Source organism: Trachemys scripta, chromosome 1 (assembly GCF_013100865.1).
Source record: "Trachemys scripta elegans isolate TJP31775 chromosome 1, CAS_Tse_1.0, whole genome shotgun sequence".
In the NCBI taxonomy this organism is placed as follows: domain Eukaryota; kingdom Metazoa; phylum Chordata; order Testudines; family Emydidae; genus Trachemys; species Trachemys scripta.
In genome coordinates this window covers 115,890,051-115,916,545 of record NC_048298.1, presented here as the reverse complement: position 1 = coordinate 115,916,545, position 26,495 = coordinate 115,890,051, and the positions used below count along the sequence as shown (strand labels likewise).

Here is a 26,495-nt window from a genome sequence, read left to right as displayed (position 1 = left end):
TTACCGCACTGCCTGGAGCACCGGTGGCTGGTGGTGCTACAGCTGTGCCACCCAGGTGGAGCCAGCCACGCCGTCGCCACTGGGTCAGGCCAGGTTCTGAAGCTGCGCTGCCCCAGGAGCTCGCAGCCCTGCCACCCAGAGAAGGGGGAACAGCAGGGGATGGGCCGGGGGCGAGCTTCCCGGGCCAGGAGCTTAGGGGTCAGACAGGAGGGGCCCACTAGCCATAGTTTGCCCACCTCTGCTACATATCTATACAAACACACACAACATACAATGGATACACTTGTTTAATTCAATTTTTATAGATATTACTGGTTCTGGAAGTTTCCCGCAATTTTAAATGTAGGTGATATCCCTGAAATGTGTATGAAACTGGAATGAACTTTTCCAGAATACACACATACATTCACACCACAAGAATAAAACACTAATTTTCCCTTTTCTTTTATAATTGGACATATATGGATCCTTCCACCTGATGATCTCAAAGTGAAATTCAACTAATCATTAGGTCTCTGAGCACTCCCTGAAAGATGAGTAAGCATTGCTTCTCCCATTGTAAAGATGGGTAAATTGAGAAAGAGATATTAAAAGACTTGCGGAAAGTCACAGAACAAGTAAGCAGCAGAGTTGGGATTAGAACTGGCGAATCCTGATGTCGCTGGTGCTTGCTCTAGCGAATGCACATACTTCCCTACCTCTGGAAAATATTACCATTTGTTTATTTAAAAGGAATAACAGGAACAGAAAATAAAGATTCTTGCTGCAGTCTAATCTTCCTCTGATTTTTGCCTCTACCAGACACTCTAATTCAATGTTAATGACATAAACCCAGGTAATAACCATACGCAACCTAGTGCTGAATCTGCAGCACACAACCCTGTAAAACTCCCCTGGATCTAATGAAAAACACAATGAAAATTTTGAACATTTAAATGGAAAACACTATTTGCTACACAAAATAGTTGGGCAAAACATCTTCAGTCCTGTACACTTTCCAGAATGTCCTCATAAAAAAAGACACTATTTGAGAACACGTTTTCAAATATCACTAATAGAGAAATGTTTTTTTTAAATGCAGTTGCCAAGCCAAATATATAGATATATACAGAATTTAAAAATTACACTTGAAAAACTGTTAATAACCTCATATTCACATAGCAGGGCAAAAACATTACTTCTTTCCAGTACAATGCCTGTGTGTGTATGTATAAAACTGCTCAACTTGCACACCTTTCATGTTGTCTCACTAAATACAGCTGCAATACCACTGACCTATTGTTTGCTAATCGCTCATGGCTGGCGGTGGCATGAAAACCACATTCCTGGGTACTAAATAATCAGCCTGCATGACCCCCCCCCCCCCCCCCAAGAACCTGTAAGTCAAATTCATTTACCTCCAGAGGGCAACGCTCTATTGTATCCTCCCTTCTTTCTAGCCACCTACAAACAATGCACAATAATTGCAACTGTCACGGCAGTCAGTAGGAAAAATAAACCAGCGCCTGTTTTCACAGCTTACTGCCAAACCTGATCCAAACACCTAATAACCATGCCCCCAGTCATAGAACCACAGTTCCAGTAAAATGCATTGGGTGTGATGCTTTGAACAAAGGTATGAAACAATAACTCAACTTGTGTTCAAAATATGAAATTTAAAAACAAAAGTTAAAGCAAATAAAACTCTTCTTTGAGGCTGTACGCTTGCTCCCCATCCTTCCCCGGCCCCCCCAGGCAATACTGAAAGAGCTGTTGAATTTCTTTCGTGTTATCTTATAGTCGCTGCTGCTTTCATGTTTAACTTGTGAAGGGGAAAGAGAGGAAGGGAGAAAAAAGACTGCCCTCCAACAGAACAAGATCACAGGGATTTGGAAGAGACTGCCTTCTTAGCACAGAGCATGCTTCAGAGACTTTACTCAGTCCGAAGAGAGTGGAGAATCATAGGGAGTAATTTTTTTAAAACTCCAGAATCTCAAGGGTTAAAGAAGTTCCAGAGAGCTTGCGGTTGCTGCTGCAGCAACACAACATCGAAAGCTGAAATGAAAGCCATCTATGGACCCTCCGCCTGAAACGCCTTAAAGATTAATGAATCAGTTTACACCACATCGTAGGGTTACTTAAATCATATACTTTTTTAATATGTACTAATCACACATAAGCCGAGATATTAGCAATAGCCCTCTCTGGCCAATTGACTCACACATGTGAGATAAATGTGCTCAAGTGCGTTTGCGTGTGCAAAGACTGAGTAAGGAATTCAGAATTTGGCCCACTTATAATAAGAGAAATATCTCAGGCTACTTGGTGCTGAAGTGCTGTGTTTGGTCATCAAGTTATCAAATAAGTGTACCAGATGCGTATATTTATTCTGGACTCATATGAGTTACAATCCCTAGCTAGAGAAGTTGGGGGGAGCAAATGGCATACTTTCCCTCTTGTGTAAGTCGGTGGACTAGAGCAAGCTAGTGCCGGTGGCTTATTTGTGAGTGACAAGCTGAAAGGAACATATGAATAAAATACTAAGTTTTAATATAAACCTATGAATTATTCTCTAAGAGACTGCCTTTTAGGATTAGAGTAAATTGACAGCTTTTGTTTCAACATTTTACTGAGTATTACTGTGCACTGTGAAACAGGTCCTTAAAACTGTCTGGAGTAAGTTTTTGGGAATTTCTCTGAATAAGGACTTCAGGGTTTGCCCCAATACGAGTAAAACAACAGCAGAAAACTAGGTCTATTAAAAATAAGTAGGGCTTAATTCTGATGTCACACCACTTTTACACTGGTGTATTCCATTGACTTTAATGGTGCTGCTCTGGATTTGCATTGATGTAAGTGGTGCAAGACATGTTCTAGTTCAAACAGGATTAAGAACATAAGAACGGCCATACTGGGTCCACTTAGCCCAGCATCCTGTCTTCTGACAGTGGCCAATGCCAGATGCCCCAGAGGGAATGAACAGAACAGGTAATTACCAAGTGATCCATCCCCTGTCGCCCATTCTCAGCTTCTGGCAAACAGAGGCTAAGGACACTATCCCTGCCCATCTTGGCTAATAGTCATTGATGGACCTATCCTCCATGAATTTATCTAAATCAATTCGGGGAAGTTCTATGTTATACAAGAGGTCAGATTAGATGATCACAGTAGCCCAATCTGACTATCATGTAGGAAGTGGGAGTCTCACACTGTTTTCTTTTAGGGGAACATTGGCTTCTTTGGAATTTACATCAAGTTTGACACACTTATTTTGAGCAGAAATACTGTATAAAAATAAACAACTACCAGTTTCATAAAATGACCTCACATATATAAAATGGGTAAATATCTTGGCAAAACAGAAGGTACTACTGCTGAATAATGGTCACATTTTGCATTTTCCTTCTACAGCAGGACTTTAAAGGAACATGCTTTACTACAAAAACTTTGCCCTTTCATCTATTGCACAATATTATCACAATCTGCACCAACAATAGCAAACATTTCTGATCTCCTTCCGATTTCAGATGTGTAGTTCCTGCTGTAGATGGATGCTAAACCCTATGTTAATATGCGAACTGTGAAAATCTCTGCTGCGTTTTATATGAATCCTATAATAGACTCCCCTTGTATTGACAAAAACAGAATTAAAGATGGAACAAAAGCCTTACATAAATGAAAATGGCTTGTTCATTTAGGACATACCATGGTTTATTAAAAATCACACTGGTAGATTGTACACTGCCAACAAACAAAGAAATGAGAAACAAAACAAAAAACATGAAGAAGTTCCATAATGCTAATTATATATACACATTTTATTTTTGTTTCATTTTAACTCTGTAGGATCACAGTGACAATGTTACCTTTTATTTCTCCAAAGTTCCCTGATCCCATGGCAAGAAGCTTGTCTTTCCAGTCCTTTGATAGTAGCTTTTCAATACTGGGAGTTTCTGAGTGAAGGGAGAAAAAAAAATGTAAGAAAATCAACATGACTGGCTCCACAATAGAACTCATTAAAAGTCTATCTGCTAAAAATAAGGCCAACCCTATTCTGGGCCCCAATTCGTAATGACTTCATCAACAAACTGATAAGAAGAAGGGGGGGGGGGAGAGAGAGAATGTGTTTTGTCACCTGCTGTTTCAAAATCATTAGCTTTTTCCTCTTATGGAACAAAGCCATAGTAATTCTGTATGACAATGGGCACATATAAACCTGCAATTCATTGTTTTTCAATTTAGTGAACAAGTTCCTGCTTATAATGGATGCTTGTCAATTTCAGGGTGTTAGTCTGCAGTCAAAAAATAATTATGTTGAGAAAATGCAGAGTTAAAAAAAAAAGGCAAAGAATTAGCTCCTAAATCTGCTACATGTAATTATGTCCCTCTGTGTGTGTTTACAATTACATCCACTTTATAATGTGTGTTTAAACATCGTGTGGTGGTAAGTACACCGGGGAAAGATTTTCCAGTAACACACACATATTCAGACATTGTAAATAATAATAATAAAAATAATAATAATAATAAAAAGTTTGGTGTGATAAAAAGCTTTACAAAGACTGTAAAATCCAGAAGTGGGGAGGTGGGGGGGAAGCAATGCCTAGAATGGAAACCCATTATTTTCTTATTTCAGATTTCTATCACTTCCTTTTTATAATAAAATATATTTGTTCAATATTTTCAGGGGAAAATACACTGAGGGTGTGGATTCGGCCGATATTTATGTCTCTAACTCTTGCATTTTGACCTCTTTTTTGTGTGGAATTTTAATGCATAAGTAAATATAAATGCTAATAAAATTCAGAGAACATTAAACTCAGTTCCAAACAATGTAATTGTATATTCTTGTCAGCATTTAGATGGGTACACAATTACAATGGCTTTCAATCCCACGATTAGTACTGCATTCAGTTAGAAAATGGAGTGTACTAAAAGATAAGTGTCCCAGTATGCGCCATCTAAATAACAATACCCACACTTATTATCTGGATCTAAGACATATACTGCTATTCTCCACATTTGTGTTTATGTGTATTTGTATTTGTTCAGGCATTTGTTTACCCCCTACCAGGAGCATAAAAGGAGTACATGTTAACTTATCAAAGGGACCGTCTGGCCTAGGGACCATACAATTATTAGCAACTGGTTAATTTTCCCCACAGTAAAAAGCTTTATGAGGAGCCTTCATTATCTTGTTTGGCTAATTTTGCCAACCTTCTTGAGCCCCTATCTTAAAGCTCTCAGGAATCAGTGTCACAAAATCTGTGTGCAATTTTCAATAAAACCATATCAAACGTTTCTTTCTCTCTCAAAATGCCAATAATATAATATTTTATTCTCTCTTTATAAAGGATTTGTGGAAAATTAAAGTGAATCCAAAATATTTATTTCATAAACTAACAATATAATATAATATTCTCTCTCACACACACCATCCCTAAATGTTTGGTCTCCAGTTTAATACTGAAAAAATATATAATTATAGGAATTCTGCTCTTTAAATGGTAGGGTGAATGAAGTTTTATTCTAACTTTTTTGTCATAACAAGAACTACATTAATAAAAGATTTAATTACAAGCTCAAAATTTACAATTAGATCACAATGAAATAGCTATGAGAAGCTGCATGTTAACGTTATAACATTAATATTTCCATTCCTGAGTTCATGATAAGAAGATTCCACTGTGCTTTAAACACTTTTACAAATATTTCCAAAGTTTGTACTTTCCCAGTAAACACTTCATGAAGGAAGCCATTTTTTAAAACATATCTTGAATAGGTCAAATAAACATTGCTGTTTTCTTTTTTCCTGTGTTTTTCAAAAATTCTTGAGTAGCATGTAAACAGGCCAGCGTCAATGTGGTATTTGCAATAGAGGACTGTCAGTCATTAAAAGCTAACAAACCTTTGCAAACCAGGAATGCAGCAATAGAAATCCATTGTGAACTAACAATAGGCCACAGAACCTCCAGGCACCAAAAGTAGACCGTTTTACTTTAAAGTCTATTGTCAGCAAAGTCCATGACAAAGCTTTTCCCCTGCAGCTAGACAAAATATGCGCTGTAGTGTGCTAGTAAAGAAACAGAAGTCTTCTGTCTAACTTGGAGAGTTAAAGCAACAGTAGCCTGGTTTCTGAAGCCTACAGAACACTCCAGGTTCACTGCAGGCCGCTGTATTAACTACCAAGCAGAGACATAGCACAGCTACACAGCAACGTAGTACAATTACCCTCCTTGTAACAAATAGTCCCTCCAAATGAATGACTCCTTCATGACCATGTTATTGGAAGGTGCTTGATCAGAAATCATAGTTAACTTTCTAGGCATAAACCAGGATAGGAGTGGCTGTGATTAACATCAATGCAATTTTGTAGGGTTTTTTTTTTTTTTGGTGTTTTTTTTTTTGGTTTTGTCAATAAAAACCTATTGACTGTAATGAAACAACTCATGTTACAAATTACTGTTCTTGCAACCTGACTCTACTGGTAATTCAGGAAGAGCTGCAACAAACAAGCTAACAATAATGAATTCAATGGACAGCCATGTATCAGTGACTGAATTTCTGCTAGAATGGTAAAGATCTCAGTAGGAAATTCGTGATTAGGGATGTGAAAGGCCAAATGGCAAAATCCCAATAGTAACAATGCATCTGTTCATTAATGTGTAAATATGAGTAATATGAAAATTTAACACAATTATAATCCCCTCTGCAATGCTGATGGCGTAAAATAGATTGTTGTGATCTAATAAGCGTTTCCCCTGTTGAAATACTGTATGTTAACTATTTAAAATAATACTACATGGATTTTTTGTTTAAGATACATGTAATCATGCTTAACTGATGTACTAAAGTAGTTTGAAACCTCTTTTGACTTGAACTGGAAGTGTCACGTGAGGCACTTTGACAGAATTTTGCTATTTTTACAGCCTGCAAATATTTTTATTTTAAAAAAGAATACTATGATTTTAGAGACCATTCCCCATTCAAAAGGAAGAACTGAAAGTCTATATCAAATTATAGTTTGATTATATTGTGTTATACAGTAATGTAATATGTCTGTTCATGTATTCTGAGTATTGTTTGTGAAAAGTTTACATATTGTATCTTTAAAATGATTAAAATGTATGTATTATATCCACGCTATAAAAACTGATTTGAAACAGATAAATATGAAAAAGACATAATTGTCCTAAAAGCTACACCATAGAAACTTTCACAAACTAAATAAAAGCCTAGAACATTTTGTTGGGAGGAGCACATATACTGGGAAAAGAAATAACACAGTAAATTGTTTGCAAAACAGACATACGTTGTGCAATTGAGAAAGTTTACATATTTACATATGGGTACTCATGCAATGTGTACCAACCATAAAGCTAGACTCAGTCTAGTGATCTGAGCACACGACTGAGAACTGGCAACTGCTACTTCTAATCACTATTCTGACATGGACTCACTTCATGGATTTTGGAAATCACTGAACAGCTTTACCTCATTTTCACCATCTGTAAAATGGGGATGATACTGTAACAATTTCTAGCCACCTAGTACAATTGCCAGTTATGGACCCAGGACCTCATTATGCTAAGTGCTATACAAACACAGATGCTGGATATGCTACGCTGTATGCCATACTCATTCACAACTTCTCAGTAACAGAGGCGATAGTGCTTAACTCTTCCTTCTTCAGAAACACAGGACTCATCTACTTGAGTTAAAGGAAAATCTCTGTTAACTATTAGCAACATAGAACCTATGACACACAGAGCTAGCAGAGGTTCTCACATTGGGGGTTGGGACCACACAGGTGGTTGTGAGGTTATTACATGGGGGTTCACGAGCTGTCAGCCTCCACCCCAAACCCTGCTTTGCTTCCAGCATTTATAATGGTGTTAAATATACAAAAAAGTGTTTTTAATTTATAAGGGGGGGGGGTCGCACTCAGAGGTTTGCTATGCGAAAGGGGTCACCAGTACAAAAGTTTGAGAATCACTGACCTAGATTCACAAAAGTCTTGGGACCAAAATTCACTTGGCACCAAAATTTGTGCCCCAAAAGTTACCTAGGCACCACAGGCATAGTTTGGGGGGCAGAGCAAAATTGCAAACCTCTGGTAGGCGTGGAATTTGCCCCACCACCTGTAGCCCCATTGCCTGACTGGAGCTGTTTCCGCAAATATAGAAGTCAAACTATACCTATTCTAAGAACCTATATTTTTGTACCTCTCACATGCACACAGCAGTCCAATGCCAGGTGTCCAGATCCCTGAGCCAAAGCAATTCACAAAGACAGGCATTCCTCCACCTAACTTGTCTGTGGTCCAGATCCAGTAAACATGTTCAGAGCTCAACTATTGGATGAGGCCCCTGTAGGTGAGCTTACACAAAATGGATAGAAGGAGGACCACCTCCCTCATAAGTTTTAGCCCAGTGATTAAGATACTCACCTGGTTCAAATCCCTCCTCCATCTGAGGGGGAGAAGGGATTTGAACATGGACCTCTTGTGAGCATGCCCTAATCACGGGGCTAAGGGATAGTCTGATGTGGGGCTCCTTCAGTCTCTCTTGTTGAAGCTGTTTCACTATGAATAAATAATTTAAGATGAGTCATTGGAACAGGGGGACTGGAGGCAGGAGGATTCTTCCTAAAAGTGTGTATGGGGGGGGGGCACAAGGCCCCACCCCCTCCTTGGCCCCACCCCTGTCCTTACTCTTCCTCCTAAGACCCCTCCCCGCGGCCAGGCTGGAGCCAGGTTGGGGAGCTTGGGGCAGGTGGAGAGTGTGTGGCTCTTACCCCAATCCGGCTCCAGCTTCCAGCCTGGTGGCGGGGCCTCGGGGGCCGAAGAGCCGCAGCCGGGCCATGGTAAGAGCCTCCCAGGAAGCGGACCCTCCATCTGCCCTAGGCCAGGGGCCTGGGAGGACACACGGGCTGGGGACTGCTCTTGGGCCCTTCCACCCCAGCCAGATGGAAGGTCTGTGGCTCCACACTGCTGCCTGGACTCCCTGGGCTGCTCTTACCCAGGCTGGGCTCCAGCTTCTGGGAAGAAGAGGAGAAGCAGGGAGCTGGGCCTGTGGCAAAAAGTGGGAGGGCCATGGCCCTTTGTCCCCCCGTTTTTCGGCTCCCCTGCTGGAAATGTCCCCCACTTTACAAGTGAGTACTCAACCCATCAGGCTACAGACTCATTGCACACTCTTTCTCTTTGGCGTACTGATTCTTTCATTATTTATGTTATTTAAGTTATGAGGGAGCACCCTCTCCATCTGGCTTCTGGGAAAAACAGCATAGGCACCTAACACCAAGAGAGGGGCTGCAGCAGAGAATCCCAGAGCAGAGGGACATGCATCCCTGCAGCCCACACTTAAGTACCTATCTCTGTGAGAGGGGTGGGGCTTAGCATCTCCCACTGGCTAGCTTAGGTGAAGAGCCACCTGGCATCCTGGCTTTTGTGAACTTTGTTCTGAAGTGCCTATCTCTCCCCATTCATTGTATAGGGAGCCTAACTCAAGCTTTGTGAATCCCAATGATTTTCTAGACATCTAAGTTCCATTGTGAATCTAGCCTTTAGAACACTAGTTCTGGTTGTATCTAGTAGATAGCAGTGATACACATACAGAATAGTGAGGATATTACAGTACTTAACTCACAGGGGTGTTGTGAAGTTAATACTTGCAAAGGTTCTCAATGATTAAAAGCACTCCATTAATGCTAAATGTTATGGAGAATTATGGCTAGGGCAGTGGAAGAGAAAGAGAACAAAATATGGGACGAATAACAGAAATTGTAAAATAAATAGTGGCAAAAGAGAAGAACGTGGATGAACAGAGTCCTTTGACCTGAAATACAGATTAATTCACAGCAATTTTTTTTCCTGGTTGTATATTTATCAGTCATTATGTCCTTCATAATATATTTACACAGCATTTTGTTTTCCTTTTTTCACCTTTGCCTCTTTTGCTCGCATATGCTGCTTCGCATCAATGCCTATGGCAATACCCAATGGTGAATGGCCCTCCAACTGTGCCAGCCATTGTTACAGCAGCATACTGGCTCTTCAGTTCATGTTCATTCCCAAGAACTCTCCCTCCTTTCCCCCCTTGGTGCCAAACACTCTCAAGACTGACTCCCTCAGATGGAACAATGAGACCTGGAGACTCACGCCAGCATCCAGTAATTCTCAAATGGAGCTACAGTGCCAGGAATAAAACCACATTCTCTCCAGTGCAGTAGGCTCTATAAACCAGTCCAATTTGTGTATGTATCTATACACACACACGTTTGTGTATGTGAGCATGTGTATATGTTAAGCTTCTCTGAAAGTATTAAAAAAATAAAGGACCTAAGTAAATGAATAGAAAACGACCTTTGTAAACCAATTTCTTGTGGGCTAACCGTGCATAACATAATACCTGTTCTTGGTTTACTTGAGCTTTAACTGTGCTTCATTGACATAGTTGTTCTAAATCCCTCTTTCATGAAAAAGGTTTTATTGTGAGAAAGGAACTGAGTTCTAAGGCCTAGTTTACGCTAGAAAGTTGTACTAACACTCATTATTTTCAGCACAGCCTGGAGTGCAGCATCCACGTTTAATTTTGTCTCTTACTGACAAAACACTTCACATTTTCCAACTTACTTATTCCTCTTTTTGGAATGACCTAAACCTCCAGCTATTATAGTTCTATCAGCATAGTGACAATGTGAATGCACGGGTACCTGAACCCATAAGCAGCCCTCCAAGTGCAATCCCACAATGTAACATTCCCTTCAGGAGTGACCTGTCTGGAAGCACTTTTGAACTCCATTGTTCAGGGGTCACAATGACTAGAAGCCCACCTCACTTTTAAATGCCCAGCAAAGTCTTCACAGCCATATCTGTTGCTGTTATCTGCTGATTATTTGCTGACAGCATGGCTCCTCACTCTCAGTCCTGTGCTGCTGCCTGGTTCAAGGAGGAGATGCTCGATTTCCTTGCACTGTAGGGAGAGGAGTGTGTGCAGGCTCAGCTGCAGCACTCCCATAGGAACAAGACTATTTACAGTGACTAGGCAAAGGAAACGGCAAAACTCAAAACTTCCAAAGAGAAGTCCCAGGGCTGTGCAAAGGGAAAGGAGCTGAGGCAGAAGGTGAAGGAGAACAATGAGTTCCGGAGCTACCCACATGACCTGTGTCTTTTATAACCATCTGGCTGCTATATTCACCAGGGGCACTATCATTTCCCCCGTAACCACAGTGAACAATTCATGTCCAGGAGAGGAGGAGGAAGCCCCTGTGGAGCAGTGGATGAGAGGGACGTGTCTGGCACTGGCCAGCAAGTGGACAACAAGGTGGAGTAAAGAACAGTGTCCAACATCCGTCTGGACCCCCAGACAGTCTGAATGTCTCATGCCAATACAGGTCATCCCTGGAAGAGGGAGAATCTGGGAAGACAAGTGATTGTTTAAGTCCCATTAAAGAAACTATAGTGTAGGCTGATATACCCTAACTCTTGGCAATGTGTGCCTGTATGTTTGCATTGCCTGGAAAGAGCTGATGGAGAACATGGTGTGAACCCATATAGCCTTTCCTTCTAATCTATCTGTAAACACACTCTGCCATCTATCCACCATTTCTTCACCCCATGTCCATCTGCACACCATTATACCAACACCCTCCAGCAACTATTCTTGCATAAGTATTCTCAATGCACCAAAATTAACCCACTGCTCTCCCAGTTTACACTGGAAGGCAAACAAACTCAGACCTAAAGTCCACGTTATAAATTAATCTTCTTCCCTCCCTCCATCAAAATGATAGACAAAGGTATACATGCAGAAAAATCTCTTTTTTAAAGAGTATTTTAATTGCACAGACCTTACCTGTATCAATAGCAGCACCAGACAACGTTCATAACAAGTGAACAAGGCAGTATTAACTATAAATAGTTTTGTGCAATTGTTATCATGGGGTTACATGAACATACAGCATTTGCACACCCACATATATGGTTCTCTAACAACCGAGCAGCTTTTAAGGCATTACATGCAGCTTTGCAAGACACCATAGATCACAAACAGACACACATACAGTGCACTGAGGTTTGGAAATTCAAGACCACACAACGTACATTTCCTCTTACAGTCAAGGTAGCACTGTCCCCTGATATGTGGCCATCGTGAAATGTATCCACAAAGATATACATAGCTCATGCATGGGGCACAACTGACACAGGGGGAGAGATACTGAATACAAAAAAAAAAAAAAAAAATTCAGGATGGCGCACATATACACACGACTGGGCCAGCAGCCACCCAGTTGCACACTGTAGCATGTACGGTACTATGGATGAAATAGTCTGTTAATTTTTACACACAGCTTTTGGTCTGTGGGCACAATTTCACAAAAGATTGTTAACACACAGTATTTAAGATTTTCCCAGAAACTCCAACGCAGAGATACTTTGATCAGCCCACCATAGTATGCATGACCCTACTCCACACCAGATCCACTGGGAGGATCATCACAGAAAACTATTCAGCTACATATGTTCCCAGGTGGCTTTCAGACTTCTTAAACAGCTCCCTTCTCTGGCAGGATCACACCTCTCCATCCCTGCTCCTTGAGCCACCAACCTCCCCACAATCCTTTTGAGTCAGTTCCCACTGCGCTCTACTCCAGTAGACAAAAGCTCAGGGAACAAAGAGAACTGCTTTGATTGTAAGTCTTGTCATCTGTGATGCATTGACATCCAGCTTCTTGTTGCACTTTTTCCATACATAGTTATGGGTTGTAGTTAGCAAAGGCAAAATCATCTGTTAGTTGCTATTTTTTTTTTTTTTTTTTTTTTTTTTTTTGATGGCTGGCATGTTGATAAAATACATGTCTGAACATTGAGGTATCTTTATTGTGATTTCTGGCATTGTAGTGCTGCCCATAGTGCTAGAAAGTATTTCACATAGCCAAAAATGGTCCCATAGATCGATAAAAACATTGAACGAGTACTTAAAAAAAGTCAGCTATCCTGCATACTATAGAAGCAATTGCTTCTGTTCAATCTAGAAATACTCCAGCAGTCATTTTACTATTGTTCACATATATGCATATGCAAGTCTCCCACAATTCAATCAAATATTCCTTAAAATTATCTTAATTCATTCCAAAAAATGGTGAAAGCAGTGTACAAATACAATACACCACCAGTGACTATACAAACGATCACATTTTCAGGCTATCTCCACTGTCAAAGTACCTCACCTGAAGCGTTCTGGCAGTGCTACTGTTAACCGACTTACTTTCAGGTTGTTTTAGTTCAGCAGACAGCCTGGCCACTCACTCATCCCCACTGGCGATAGGGGTCTCACCCTATGCAACGTTAAGTGTGCAGCAATAAATGTTGGGATATTCTTCTTGCTGAGATTGAGCCTTGTCAGAAGACATCTCCACTTGCCTTTCAGTTTTCTACAGGCGCACTTCACATTCATTCTGCAGCTACTCAGGCAACAGTTAAACCTTTCCTTGCATCTGTGCAGTTTCCTAGTATATGGCTTCACAAAGGCCCTGCTTTCAGACTGTCAATAAGTTGAGCGTTTCTAGAAATCTGGGTGTCATGGACTTTTCTGGACCAGACAATATTTATGTTAGTAAAACACCCACAATGATCGACCAAGGCTTGCCTAACCACCAAGACCACCCCTCCCTTTTGGTTTATATAATCACAGGCTAGGGGACAAGGGTCCTAATTATCACTCCAGCACAGTTAGGGAAGCCCTGCTTCTTGAATCCATCTATTATTTCTTGCACTTGACCTATCCTGACAGAACTCATTTTATCTCCTTGCAGATCCCCCCAAGTTTTCCAACACCAAATTGACTACTCCCTGACAGCACTCTGTGTTTCAAACTTCCACATGACCACTGCCACTAGTTTCTCCACCACAAGGGCAGGTTCCATCTTGGTGTTTCTGTGCTGCAGGACAGTAGTGCATTCAATACACAGCTCTAGGACTGTAGCTATCTGCAAGCAAAAATTCTGGAGTCACTACTGGCTATTCCATGTTTGCAGGATGATCATGTCCCATTGCTCAGTGTATGGCATCCAAGCCACCACTCTTACTGAGCGCGGTTATTCTGTGAAGAACAGCTGTAACAGTGTAGCCTCTGCCTTCACTGTTCAGTCATCCTTAGTTGAATCTCTTTGAGTGCCGTGTCCTTGAACGCACAGCAAGATCATATACCCTGTCCTTACAATGTAGGAAGGGGTCCATGTTAGTAGCAGCAAGTTCTCAAATGGAACAATTTTCCACAAGACAGCATACCTGAAGACAGCATGAAAGACACTAGGATGCCTACCTACAGTGCAACACGATTTTTGCCAATACACTTCATGCCGTGTGGGCAGAATGCACCAACATAAGCATCTGAGTGTGAACGTACTCCACCGATGTTATTTTGTGGTTGGCTCTATGTCAACAGAATTTCTACTGGTACACCTCTCTACTGTACACAAAGACTAAAGTGCCCCCAAAAATATATTAAATGGCATTAAAAGATAAAGAGGAAGCATGTTACCTGCCTATTAATCCCAACAACGTATATAATTCTTCAGAGATATTATTTTAAAAAATTAAATTAATAAAATGAATCTCCATTTCGGTCTACAAAACGATGTAAATAAATAACACAAAACAACTAATTTTCAGTATTATACATCTATATAAAGTTTAAGACCAGCATTTTCCTTTCTGATCAATACAACAATTACATAAATGGGAGCATGTGTGAGAAAAAGAGTGGAATGTGGGGAAAATGTCTTCCCTATGGACTGAAGAAGAAAAATTCTGTGCCATGCAACATTCTAATGCCTTTCTAATTCCAGTCAGCTATAAGTGAAAGAAGGAATTTATTTCTCAAGAGTGATCTGCCCAAAACACAGCTGATAGAATAAGTCACTGAGCAGCATCATAACTCAGAAGCCAATGAGATATTTTTAATATTTCCAGAAACTATTTCAAGAGTAACAACATAAAAACAGAAACATCTGGAATTTAAACCATTAAATTTCGCATCAGCTTTATTTTTCCATCTCAGTTAGATCAAAGCAAATAAATTCCCTTGAAATATTTTCATATTAGTACCACCAATATACTAATTTTCTAATTAAGGGCTCATAATAGCTACTTAATACTAACAGACAGCTATGCTTTTGCTCTGCTAATTTTTGACACCTTAAGAAAATGATTGGTACGGAACAAAAAATATACATTAGGACATATGTGTGCATGTTAATATTGAATATTTAAAAAAATATATTGAGGGTTCTATTACTGCTGTTTATTCGCTTGCTGGATACTTTTTAGGGTACCAGTAAGTTAAAATCTCAACAATCTTTTAAAAAATGAGAACATGGTATAAATAATAATAAAACATGTATCTAGCACTATTGCTAGAATTAAAAAAAAGTCCATATTCAACATTTATTTCCACTATGTTTTCAAATAGAAACCATTCCACTAAAATAATAATCAATGACATCATAACACTTTGCACATATGCACTATAGTACCATTCCCCTGAAGATCTCAAAGCACTTAAAAAAAAGATATGTACTGTAATCTCCTTTTTTAAAGATAGGAAAAAATGAGGCACAGCGATTATAAGTGACTTGCCCAGAGGCACATAGCTAGAAGCATCCATGTAGATTACAGACAAGAATCTAGATATCCTAACTTCCAGTCCCTGCTCTACCCATTAAACCACATTGCCCAGAAAACTGTTACAATATTAACACACAAATTTCAGGGCTAGGAAAGAGACAATTGATTATTAGTGTCCAGAATTCCTACATCTTTCTAACATGGACACTAAACCAGGGAACAAGAGAAGAGAAAAGTCTTAGCTGTCAAAGACAGAGCGCAATTAAAAAAAGAGTAAAACAATAAATCTCTACTCTTGTCAAAAAGGCACAACTTCCGCTTGTTGAGGGTTGTTTTGTTTTGTTATAACTAGCTCTGTTCTCAGAGAATGACACGCAAAGATCAGTTCCTCATCTGACATTCCTCTAGGTTTTTGGCTCTGGTTCACAATGCACTCTTGTCAGCAAGCTCAGGGAAGAGGAGTCTATTGCACTGGGAAAAAGCGGGTGGGGGATAAGGAGGCTTCACCTACTTTAAGACACAAAATGTCCCACTGCAGCTGCACCAAAGTACATGTTACTTGACTAATCACTGGTTCCTTCCCCCTCTGCCCCGCCCCACACTTTTTTTTTTTTTTTTTTTTTGGGACAGCTGTCTTCCTATCATCCCAACAGGTGCTATTAGGCCCTGAACAATGGCTAAGGCTTTTAAGCCAGTGCTGTTGACAAGTGAAAGGGAACAACAAATGGCTCGACAGTGCTCTTCTCCCCGGGTCACTCAGCCAAAGGTAATAGTTATTATTTTTATTTATTAGCTCTGCGGCACTGTCTTCCATTGTGCCTCCCCCATCCTCCCCTTTCCATGGCAGCCAGGAGCATTTTAACTTTTAATAAAAGTGGGAGAGCACATAGCTCCTGAGCTAGCGCTTTCTGTAAAGTGCACAGTTAATGAAGGTTGTCCATTTAGATCTGGATAATTTATGATGTCAGCAAGTGTGGGTGGGGAGGGCTGAATCAAGATCTAGCCATTAGTTGCATTGTGAGGAGTGAAAGAGAGAGTATGTGGAAGCGGGGGAGAGAGAAAGAGATTTTTAAGAGTATTTGTTTTGAAAGATAGTTGCAAGGTTAGACAATAAATACGACAGACTCTCTGTTAAGGTTAACACTATTTTTCTTTACTAATCTTAACATTTCACCCAGGTGTGTCTCTTCAGAGAACAATGGCAGACATAAAACCGGAAGTACAAACTATAGCTCCCTAAAGTGAACGGGAAATGAACACATTTAAAAACTGTATTGTTTATGGCAAACAAGATCTTAAATAATGCATCAAAACATGTTATCCACCAGGGGACAAATGCTTCAGGATCCCCTTATGCCAAACATATATATTTGCTAATTAAGGGCCTAAATGTCAAAACTCTTCACAGACAGTAAGCTCCATCAAATGAAAACCCATTCATTGTGTATGCAAAACCATATAATTGCATGAGCAAAACAGGTAATTGAACATGCAAACCAGGTAATTCCACGTACAAATAGAGCAAGTCACCTGCATAGGCAAATATGGTCCCTCACTCAAAACACATGGTATCAAAAATTTAACTGAATATTCTAGAAATGACTGATATAGAATGTTATGGCCAAACTGAGCTATGCCAATTTATACCAGCTGAGGATACGGCCCTATACATTTAAATTTTTAATTGTCATAATAATGTTGTGAAAGGGGCTGTATGCTGAAAAGAAGAGTGGATTATATACTCACTGTACTGGAAGCAGAGCCTACTGATATTACTGAAATACTCAAAAAATATATTTTTGGAGATGTGAACAAAATAATACAAACAATAAGAAGGATGAAAAAAATAAAGAACAGAAAACAAAAAAAATATCAAGAAAATACACATTAGACTAAGATTTCTAGTCTCTTTAAAAATATGACAGACTGTTTTACCACTGGAAGTGAGAATTAAAGCACATATGCCTGATGCTAAACAACTACACATCCTGAACTCCTCTTGCGCAACATATGTGAAAAGAAAATCTCAATATCTGTTTGCCAGATGCCAGAAAAGATATGAACAATAAAAAAAAGACAAGATTTATACTATAAATCAGAACTTCTCAAGTGCAGGTAGTTTCACAGTAAATCAGGATGGTAGTTGTAATGTAAATGATATTTGCATGAAATCATTATGTCAAATTAAATAGAAAATTATTAAAGCAAATGTCATCTTTGGATTTGCTTAGAATAATCTTCCAAGATTTTCACACAGGCTTCTCCACCAAAGTACAGCATTCCATCTGCCTTGTTCTGTTTGTTCTCACTTGTCACCATTCATAGATTTTTTTGGACTGTGTTATTTTCGGTTTAAATAGGGAGAGGAAATACACTGGGTTTCCTTTTGATATAACATTTATCTTCGTGAGTTTGGAAATGACATCAGGATGCACGAGTGGTGCAGCCACATAGCAGTTATGACAAGTCATCCCCAAACAAGTGAAGAGAAACCAACATAAGTCTATTATCTGTGGTTCTTTAATGTAACAGTTCTGCACAAGGAAAAAGGAGAGAGAAAGAGAAAGAGAAGGGGAAAGACAGAACTAAAGAACAGGGAGACCAAGAACAAGAGAAAGAGGGAAGATGGAAAAAACAGAAAAAGAAGGATGCAAACACTACCCAATAAAGAGGCCAAGGAGTAGAAGTTAGCAAAGCACTACAGCTACTCCCTGACTACTATTATAGACACCACCATTGAATTACCCCCTCCCACATCGCTGCACATACAGATCACCCAACCAGTCTAGGTAAACATGCAAGAGAAAAAGCAAGGAGCAACACTCAAGTTGTATTGGTGGAAAATACAATATGATAGAAACGCAGGCACCAGAGATTTCTACAAAGCAGTGTCACTGCTATGAAGGAGGCAGAAGTCTTATTTCTCCTCTGCCAAAGAGGCAGTATAATCATGCCCTTAATTTTTTTCTGGAGCATTAATGGTTTTGTGAACTCAGACTACCTCCACTCAACCCCAGAACATGATACCTCCCACTGCAAGGCATTACCTAATTCTACAAAGAATTAATTTACCTGCATCTGGGATGGCCTTGTGGGCTACCAAGAAGAATAAACCAAGCACAGGACAGGAACAGAACACCATTCTTCCAAAAATTAGGGCCATTCACTTAAAAAGCAGGTATGGGAGTATTGATGGCAATCACAGGCTACACCCTGTGGCTCTCTCCCAGCCCTGCCCAGATGGTAAAAGAGAGCAGAGAATACCTGGGACACAAAGACTGTCAACACCTCCTTTGATGAAGTGAAGCTACCACCCACTTCAAAAGAAGAAACCACCACCACTCAATATTACCGATCTTGTCAATATCACCCAGTATTTAAGTAAGCTAATTAAGAAACTAGCCAAAAAAAAAAAAAAAAAAAGCCAACAACCCTCAAATGACAACTCTGTCAGCTGCCAGTATCTTGGACACTGCTCCCTTCTGTGAAGCCACAGGCTAAGGCACAGTACAGAGAAAGTACAAGCTGCTCTGGTGGCCAGAGGTGCTGGAACAATTTGCATAGTGAGGAGTGCTGAAAGACATTGAATCAAACTGTAAACCTTCTATATAATGGAAACCATTTCAAGCCAGGGGGTGCAGCAGCACCCCTATTTCCAGCACCTATGCTGGTGGCTTATCAGCTCCTGTCCATAGACAAGGAAAGTGCAGTATACTCATCCTGAGGGATCTCGCTGGGGCATTTGATATCATTTATCATTAAATACCCCTGACCTAACTACAAGAAGCTCCCGGCAGAATGGAAACACCCTGAAATGGCTCAGGTCCTTCCTCACAGATGAAACCAACTGATTGTCCACTTCCACAGCCTTCCCCTGTAGAGTCTCACAGGATTTGTCATCTCTCCGCTTCATCCTGTGTTGTTCAACATCTCTGTGAAGTGGTTGGGAGGGCAAGGTGAGAGAACAGGATCGCCTGCACTGGTCTCCGGTCTCTGCACTGTCTCCCCACTGAGCACAGAATCCAGTTCAAAGTCTCTGCCCTCATACTCAAAGCCTTTGATGGGATTGGATCTGTCTGCCTAAAAGAGCACCCTTCCCTCTGTGGCTATAACCTCCCACATCAGCAAGATTCCACTGGAACAACGAAGCTAGTGGCCAATAGTGGGAGGCCTGTGAATGCAGGAGATAGAACCTTCAGAGGAACTGGACCTAGGTTGAGGAAACTGATCCTGTAAGATATAAGTCATTAATGAGAAATTTGTTTCAGCAGCAGCTCTTGTTCAGTGGGACAACTACTTCCAGTAATGGCCAACTATGCTGATGAAGAAAATGTTGGACCAAACAGTAGGTGAGTGCAAAACTCTGCAATTTTATTATCCTGTGAACATTTTCTTCAGTCTCTATCTAGGTGGGATTTGCTTCCTGACTTTTGGGTTCAAATAGAACTCCGAATTTCTAAGTGAAACTTGACCAATGCCAGCATATTTCATCTGTTTTAACACTGAAACCTCCCAGAACAGGGAATCTCTCAGAGATTTGATATGAGATAAATCTACTCAGGCACTGGAAACTGAGCCCAGATTTACCTTTAAGGTTCTCAAACAAAAGTACATTGTTTGATGATCTTTGTCTGAGTTTGTGTCTGTAATGAAACCTCAAACCAGACCAGTTTCTGGGACTTTTCACATTTCATACAGTTTTAGTAAACAGCCAATGGATGCTCTAACGTTGAAATCACACCTCATAACTTTTTGTTACTTACCTTCCTCCCTTCATATACAATACATGTCTTTCACACGCATACTGTGTAGATAATTTGGGTGTTTATACACAGATTTTCGTCTATATATAGTAAGAGATCTTAGTAGTATCTACTTTTGAAAGATCATCCAAAGATTCCCATGTATTTGTGAATTTTATGAGGAAACTGGTGTTCAAGTTCTATAGATAGAACTTTTAAACCAGTATCTCTATATAAAGAGAAAATAGATGGAGAGCTGTGTATACACACACATATTAAATGTTTGTACAGCATGCATGTGTGAAAGAGAGTGATGTACTATATATACAAACACCATGCACAGAAAGGGGCAGAGTCAATATCAAATGGAGGCAGGGGGAAAGGATTCAAGACGCCTGAGATGTTTGGCAAATGACAAGGACAAATTCCCAGATTGCCTGAGAACAGGAGGTCCGGGGGAGGTGGCAGCGGTATGGAGTAATTGTGGAATGGTGTTATGAGGAATTTAATAGATCAGAAAGGCTGAATGGGATAAGAGGCCCATTATTCAGAAAGTTCTCCTTTGTGAACAAGCTTTAAGGGAATGCCAAGACAACAAATGACTTAATCCTGGGAGGGATGCTATGGCATAACTGAAAGCAATCTATACCTTGAAAGCCAACAGCATACATTTCTATATCATATAACCACTTTGATTACCACAGCTCTCAGCAAAGTCTTAAGAGTTGCAACTGGAAAAACCAAACAAGCATGCCCTGCCTGACCTGTTCCCCTCCCTCCCCACATTTTCCAATGTACTCAGGAGGAAAAGAAGCCACATAAATGAGAAAAAGAGATGGTTAAATACCACGTCAAATGTAATGATTACAGAGATGAAGAGAAGAGAAAGAAAGAATTATTGTATGTTGGTTTCTTTTTTCTCCTATGATCTAACCGCTGGACTAAACCTAGAGCCTCTTGGTTGTATGCATAGAGGCATTAAATAATACAATACCAAAAGACAAGACACTCCCTCCTTCTCCCCTGCTAGACACGTGAGAGCTTTAAAATAAGCCTGGTGTAAAGTGGAGGATTTCCTTCCCAGCTTTCACAGAGCACTGCATGTCTTTGGGAAACTTTCATCCAGCTTCCCTTTCTTATTGTTTCTTGAGTCCAAAATGTTTACAGAGTAGGATTTTGGAATCAGAGGGTCTCATCTAATTCCCATTAAAGTCAGGTGGAACATTTCCATGCGACTTGGATCAGACTAAGGCCCAGATCATTCAAAAAAGTAAAAGTCATGGAATGGGTGATCAAGATAGAATAAGACATCGTCTACACTGGAAGCTGAACCCTGCTAACAAAAACCATGTCTTTCCATCACTTACAGTTTTCTGGGATCACTGGCAGGTTCCAGTTTATACCCCACAGCCAACAGTCTAAAATACAACAGTAGTATCACTGACCGCATTCCCTCCTTCAGCTTCAGGGGAATGGCAGGACAATAGCAGTATCTTTGTAAACTCCAAACTCAATCTATTCTTCCCTCATAGGCACAGGGAGAATAATAAGGCATCCTCCTTTTTGCCACAAACACATGGGCCCCTCAGTGTTCACCCTTTACTCCCGGCCACAGTGAAGCATCTTTCATTTATTATTTATTGTATTGATTTTTCTATGACAGTCATCACTGTACGTGGGTGCCTCACAAACATGAATGTATTTGTCCTCACAATACCCCTGTGAAGTGGGGAAGTATTAGTTTTCCCTCGTTATAGATGGGGAAACTGAGGCACAGAGGGATTGCATGACTTAGGTCAGACAAGAAGGCTGTGGTAGAGCTGAGAACTGAACCTGGATCTGCTAAGTCCCAGTGGAATTAAGCATTTGTGAGATACTAAAAGTCTGTACACTTTTCAAAAGCCACTACCCAATCCAAAAAGATAAGTAAAAATCAGACCAAAAATCAGGAGATGAGGTAGGGGGGAAAACATTTCCCCAAGAGGACTACCCCTACTATGATCAGAGGGTGGCTAGAGAACAAATGGAAAATGGAAGAATCACCTTGTGTTTCACCAAACTGCTAGAATTTTATTTTTTTCGTTGGGGAATCTCCTTCACTTAAACAATTGTTTCTCAGGGAAAAAGTAACAAATGTGTGTTTTCAACCATCTGGAAACTTGTACTGTGCAAATAATAAAGTTTCTTATCTGAAAGAAATTCTTGGCATGCTTCTAGGTCAGCCAAGGAAATGAAATAAAGAAAGATGATGCAGCAGTCCAGAACTCAAGTTTTCCCAGATCTTAACTGAAACTGAGCCCCAACAGTTTCAAGTTCTGTGGTAAATCTAGAACACATTATCTTAGAGTGTGTTCTAAATTTGGCAATATGAGTTCTCCAACCACTAAAATCACATGGGTCAGTATTGGAAGCAACATTTTCCGAAAGGTTTGGTGTTAAAGCATTAGCTAGAAGTAGAACACTTGGTTTACCAAGACTTTGGGGATTGGAGAGACTGTAGATCATGTGTCATTTGTGGTTTATGCTTAGACAAAGTGTGTTACCGTTTCCACCCTTATTCTCCTCTCCCATCCATCTTTCTCTTAGAGGAAGGGAGAGAAGCCACAAGAGTGACAGTTATATGCAGTGCCAAAGTGCCAAATATTTCAGATTTTTTGTTTGTTGTGACACAGAAAGGCACCTACAACCAATGACCTGGGAACTCAGTGAGCTTTCATAGGTTGGAGAAAGGGAAAAAAAGAGGAATAAAAGATGTCCTGTATCCTATATGAATTACGTTTGGGTAGTTCACGATGAGGCTATTACAAAATCCTTTAAAACCAATAGCCTCTTAGCTACATTAAATTAATGAGGCATCTCAAGCATTCATTCTTCTACACCTGCTGTAGGCTCTCTAGTTGGATCCCAAAAATTCACTAAACTGGAAACACTAACCTAAGGGAGTCATCAGTGCATTATCCCTGCATACAATATTGTATTGTAATCCGAACCAGAATATTTGGGGGATTAAGATTATGAGATATATGTTGAGTGGTAATTTCTAAAATTAACGAGAGCAGGCGTCCATGGACTCCAAGCAGCTCTGACCACTAAGCATTTTGAGTTTCACCAAGAGGAAGTTATGTCATGTCCTGCTCAGATAAACGTTCAAACTGTTTATAATCCACACCTAAATTTTAAGAGTCTCTATGATAACATAATACTTACTTCTAATATAAATCAGTACTCTGATTAAGGCTCAGCTACATTAACACTGATTATTTTAATTTTTTTTTCTCATAATGCTACCTTCTCTCTACTGCTTGGAATACTTGGCTCCCAGGGTTCTACTTATAATGAGATGGCAGGGTGGATTTTCCATTAAAGGCTTCTGCTAGAGTTTCTGTAGATCTTCTCATGTATCACAAGTTCAATACTCTGCATTTGCTTCACAATAAGCAATCCATTTCCAAGTGATTAATTTTCTATTCTAAAACAATGCATTCCTTCCCTCCTCCTCCCACCCCCACCCTGCATTTAGCTGTTTTTTCCCCCCTAACCAAAGGGGAAAAAATCCTTTTCAATGACATCATGGAATAACATTTTCAAAGCAGGTTTTAGTGGGAGATATGCAGATTGCTTTGAAAAGTTACCCTCATAAATAACAACAAAGTACTGAGTTATCAAGGCTGTAACTCAGTCAAGAGGTGCTGTAACCATTTATATTATATGACCTCAGCAGAACCTCTTGATTGAATTGCAGCCTTTCATTAAATCAAGCCACTCTGTATTATTTTTTCTGCACTAGGGTAAATCAGGATGGCAAAGAGATTACCCCCCTCTCCAAAGCTCCTGCCTTTGTGATTTTTCAACTGTTGCCTTTATCTTATTTGATAATTTACAAAAATGTGCATAATCTGTGACAATAACTGCTTTTTCTCTGAAGTGATGTTCTCTAGGTATGACTAAATGGCAAAAATAATGGAAGTGTACTAAATTAAAGTTGGAAACCATCATCCTATGACAGAGCAAGATCTAACTATTGAACACTAGAAACGTGCTAAGAGCTATTTTTAAAAGAAAAGAATAGCACACTGTAGATTCATTGATACAGCTTAAGGTCAGAAGGGACTATTAGATCATCAAGTCTGATCTTTTGAATATCACTGAATAGTCATACTATCAACCACAATTAAAAACTCTTTCTCATTTAGTTCTATCAACCATTTTACTAGAAGAAAAACAGCTGGTCTCTGAGTCAGGACATTCAGTAAATATCGCCCTGTGTCTATTGGGAAATTATGTCCATGAGGGGTGGGTGGGGGGGGAGGAGAGCTGAGGTACCTGTGACATGAAATGGGTCCACAGCTGGCTTATAAAATGCCATCTCCTTGGGCTGAGAGACAACTTCTAGAGCGCTCATTAGAGCTCTTTAAACATTTATTTAGATTCCTTTTCACACAGTCTTACGAGAATTTTCAAAAGGGGAAGGAGGACATACTAAAACAATGTCTTGTCCTGAAAATACAATTTGTGTTTCATATCTCCAAGACAGTCTAGATCTCACCATGCAGCTTGTGTTATGCACTGGGACATCACGGCGCTTTCCTTATCTAGCCATAAAACTTTTCACATCATGCTCTAGCTTCCCTTATTAGTGGGACCTCACCTCCCTTTCAAAACCTCCATGTTTTAACTCAGTAAGAGAAAAGCTACAGTAAGTCCCTTTTCCTATTTTCTTATATTTGTGTAGCTGTTAGACATTTTGCAAAGGAGGGGAGTACCAGCCAGCCTTTCACAACAAAAGGGCTACTGTCACTGCGCCAGTCCCAGACATGGTGGAAACCAGCCCACAGGAAAAGGCCTGGCTCCAGTGTTAGGCCCCGGCCGAGTACAGTCACTGCATTCACTCAAATTGGCAACAGGTCTCAGTGTTCCTGGCTTTGAGCTGTGAACAAGGGTCGGGATTGAATAACCAATTATACAACCGCTGACTGAGTTTATCCAAGGTTTGCAAACTGCTATAATAGCCCAGTATTCAACTGACTGTTTTATCCTTTTCCAGATATAGTGTCATATCTCCCCTTGTGCTCCATTTACATGTCACTTTATTACATACATCCATTAAAAAGGTAAATACAATGTCACAGTCAATGCCTAAATGTTGCCATTCAGTATTCTTGCCTCTCTCTCTCTCTCTCTCTGGGGCATTTCATATAGGCACCTCTCTCTCACACACAGTCTCTCTCACTCTCTTTTTCCCATTGCAAGCTAAACCAAGTTTCTGTCAAGAATACACAACAGTGTATGAAAAAAGGTAGCCAAGAGTCAACAGTGTCAAAACTGTGTGCTCCCTAAAGCTAACGGCCATGGTGAACACATTATATTGTTAGAAAAGGGAAACCTTTAAAACTTTGAAGGTTCATATTATTAACTAGAATTATGGATCCTTATTCCAACTCACTGAATCACTTGGGTCTCAAACTGTTCATGAAAGCGCATTAGAACAGACATTCAAAGGATCCTTCTTACTTCTGGATGAGCTTTTAACACAGGGAGAACTATTCTTGTGCTATTTTAACACTTCTGATCCTGGCTGTAACCCATAGACAAATTACCATGACAAATACTGGAAAAAAAGTATACCCACCCCTTTTAAAACTAAGGCTTCTTGCAGGGGATTATTTTCTTTTGCGCATCCCTATCTGTTATTTTTTTTAGAAATATGTACAATTATAAGATAAGAAACAGACTTGATAGCCATCCTCCGGTACTCAGCTGTTCCCCTGAATTTTTATCTCCTGTAATGCTCTTTTTCAAACTATTAATGCAAAATTGTTTCCAGAAACCTCATCAACATTTTCTCTTTTATTTCAATGCTACGCAGCCTGAAAAAGCTACGTAGCTTCAGTGTGAGAAGCACTGATGACTATGTCTCAAAACGCATGGTGCTGTGAAGGGCATTGTTGATTCAAAATGAAGTCACTGCTGGCTACCTATACAACATTGCCATCAGAAGGATGGTCTGACTCTTACAGATGTACAATATGGAAATGTTCTCTGTGACACTGACATGAGGAAGCTACCACTAGTCCATGAAGCATACAGGCTACAGATTTGTTCCCTGCTCACAAACACTGCTTTAATTTTATTTAATGCAGGATATT

At 40.0% G+C, this 26,495-nt stretch overlaps 1 protein-coding gene and 1 non-coding gene across 11 annotated transcripts in view; both read right to left on the bottom strand.

Annotated features, from left to right (window-relative positions):
• SOX5 (SRY-box transcription factor 5) overlaps positions 1 to 26,495 on the bottom strand; it is a 421,524-nt gene that overhangs the window by 193,677 nt on the left and 201,352 nt on the right. For all 10 annotated transcript variants that reach the window (XM_034782427.1, XM_034782373.1, XM_034782420.1 and 7 more), the window contains exon 4: positions 3,846 to 3,932. In XM_034782427.1, the coding sequence (XP_034638318.1) occupies positions 3,846 to 3,932 (87 nt within the window). The remainder of the gene's footprint in view (positions 1 to 3,845; positions 3,933 to 26,495) is intronic.
• LOC117871457 lies at positions 22,602 to 22,717 on the bottom strand. The gene has a single exon (XR_004644251.1). It is a non-coding gene; the product is annotated as a small nucleolar RNA SNORA5 (small nucleolar RNA).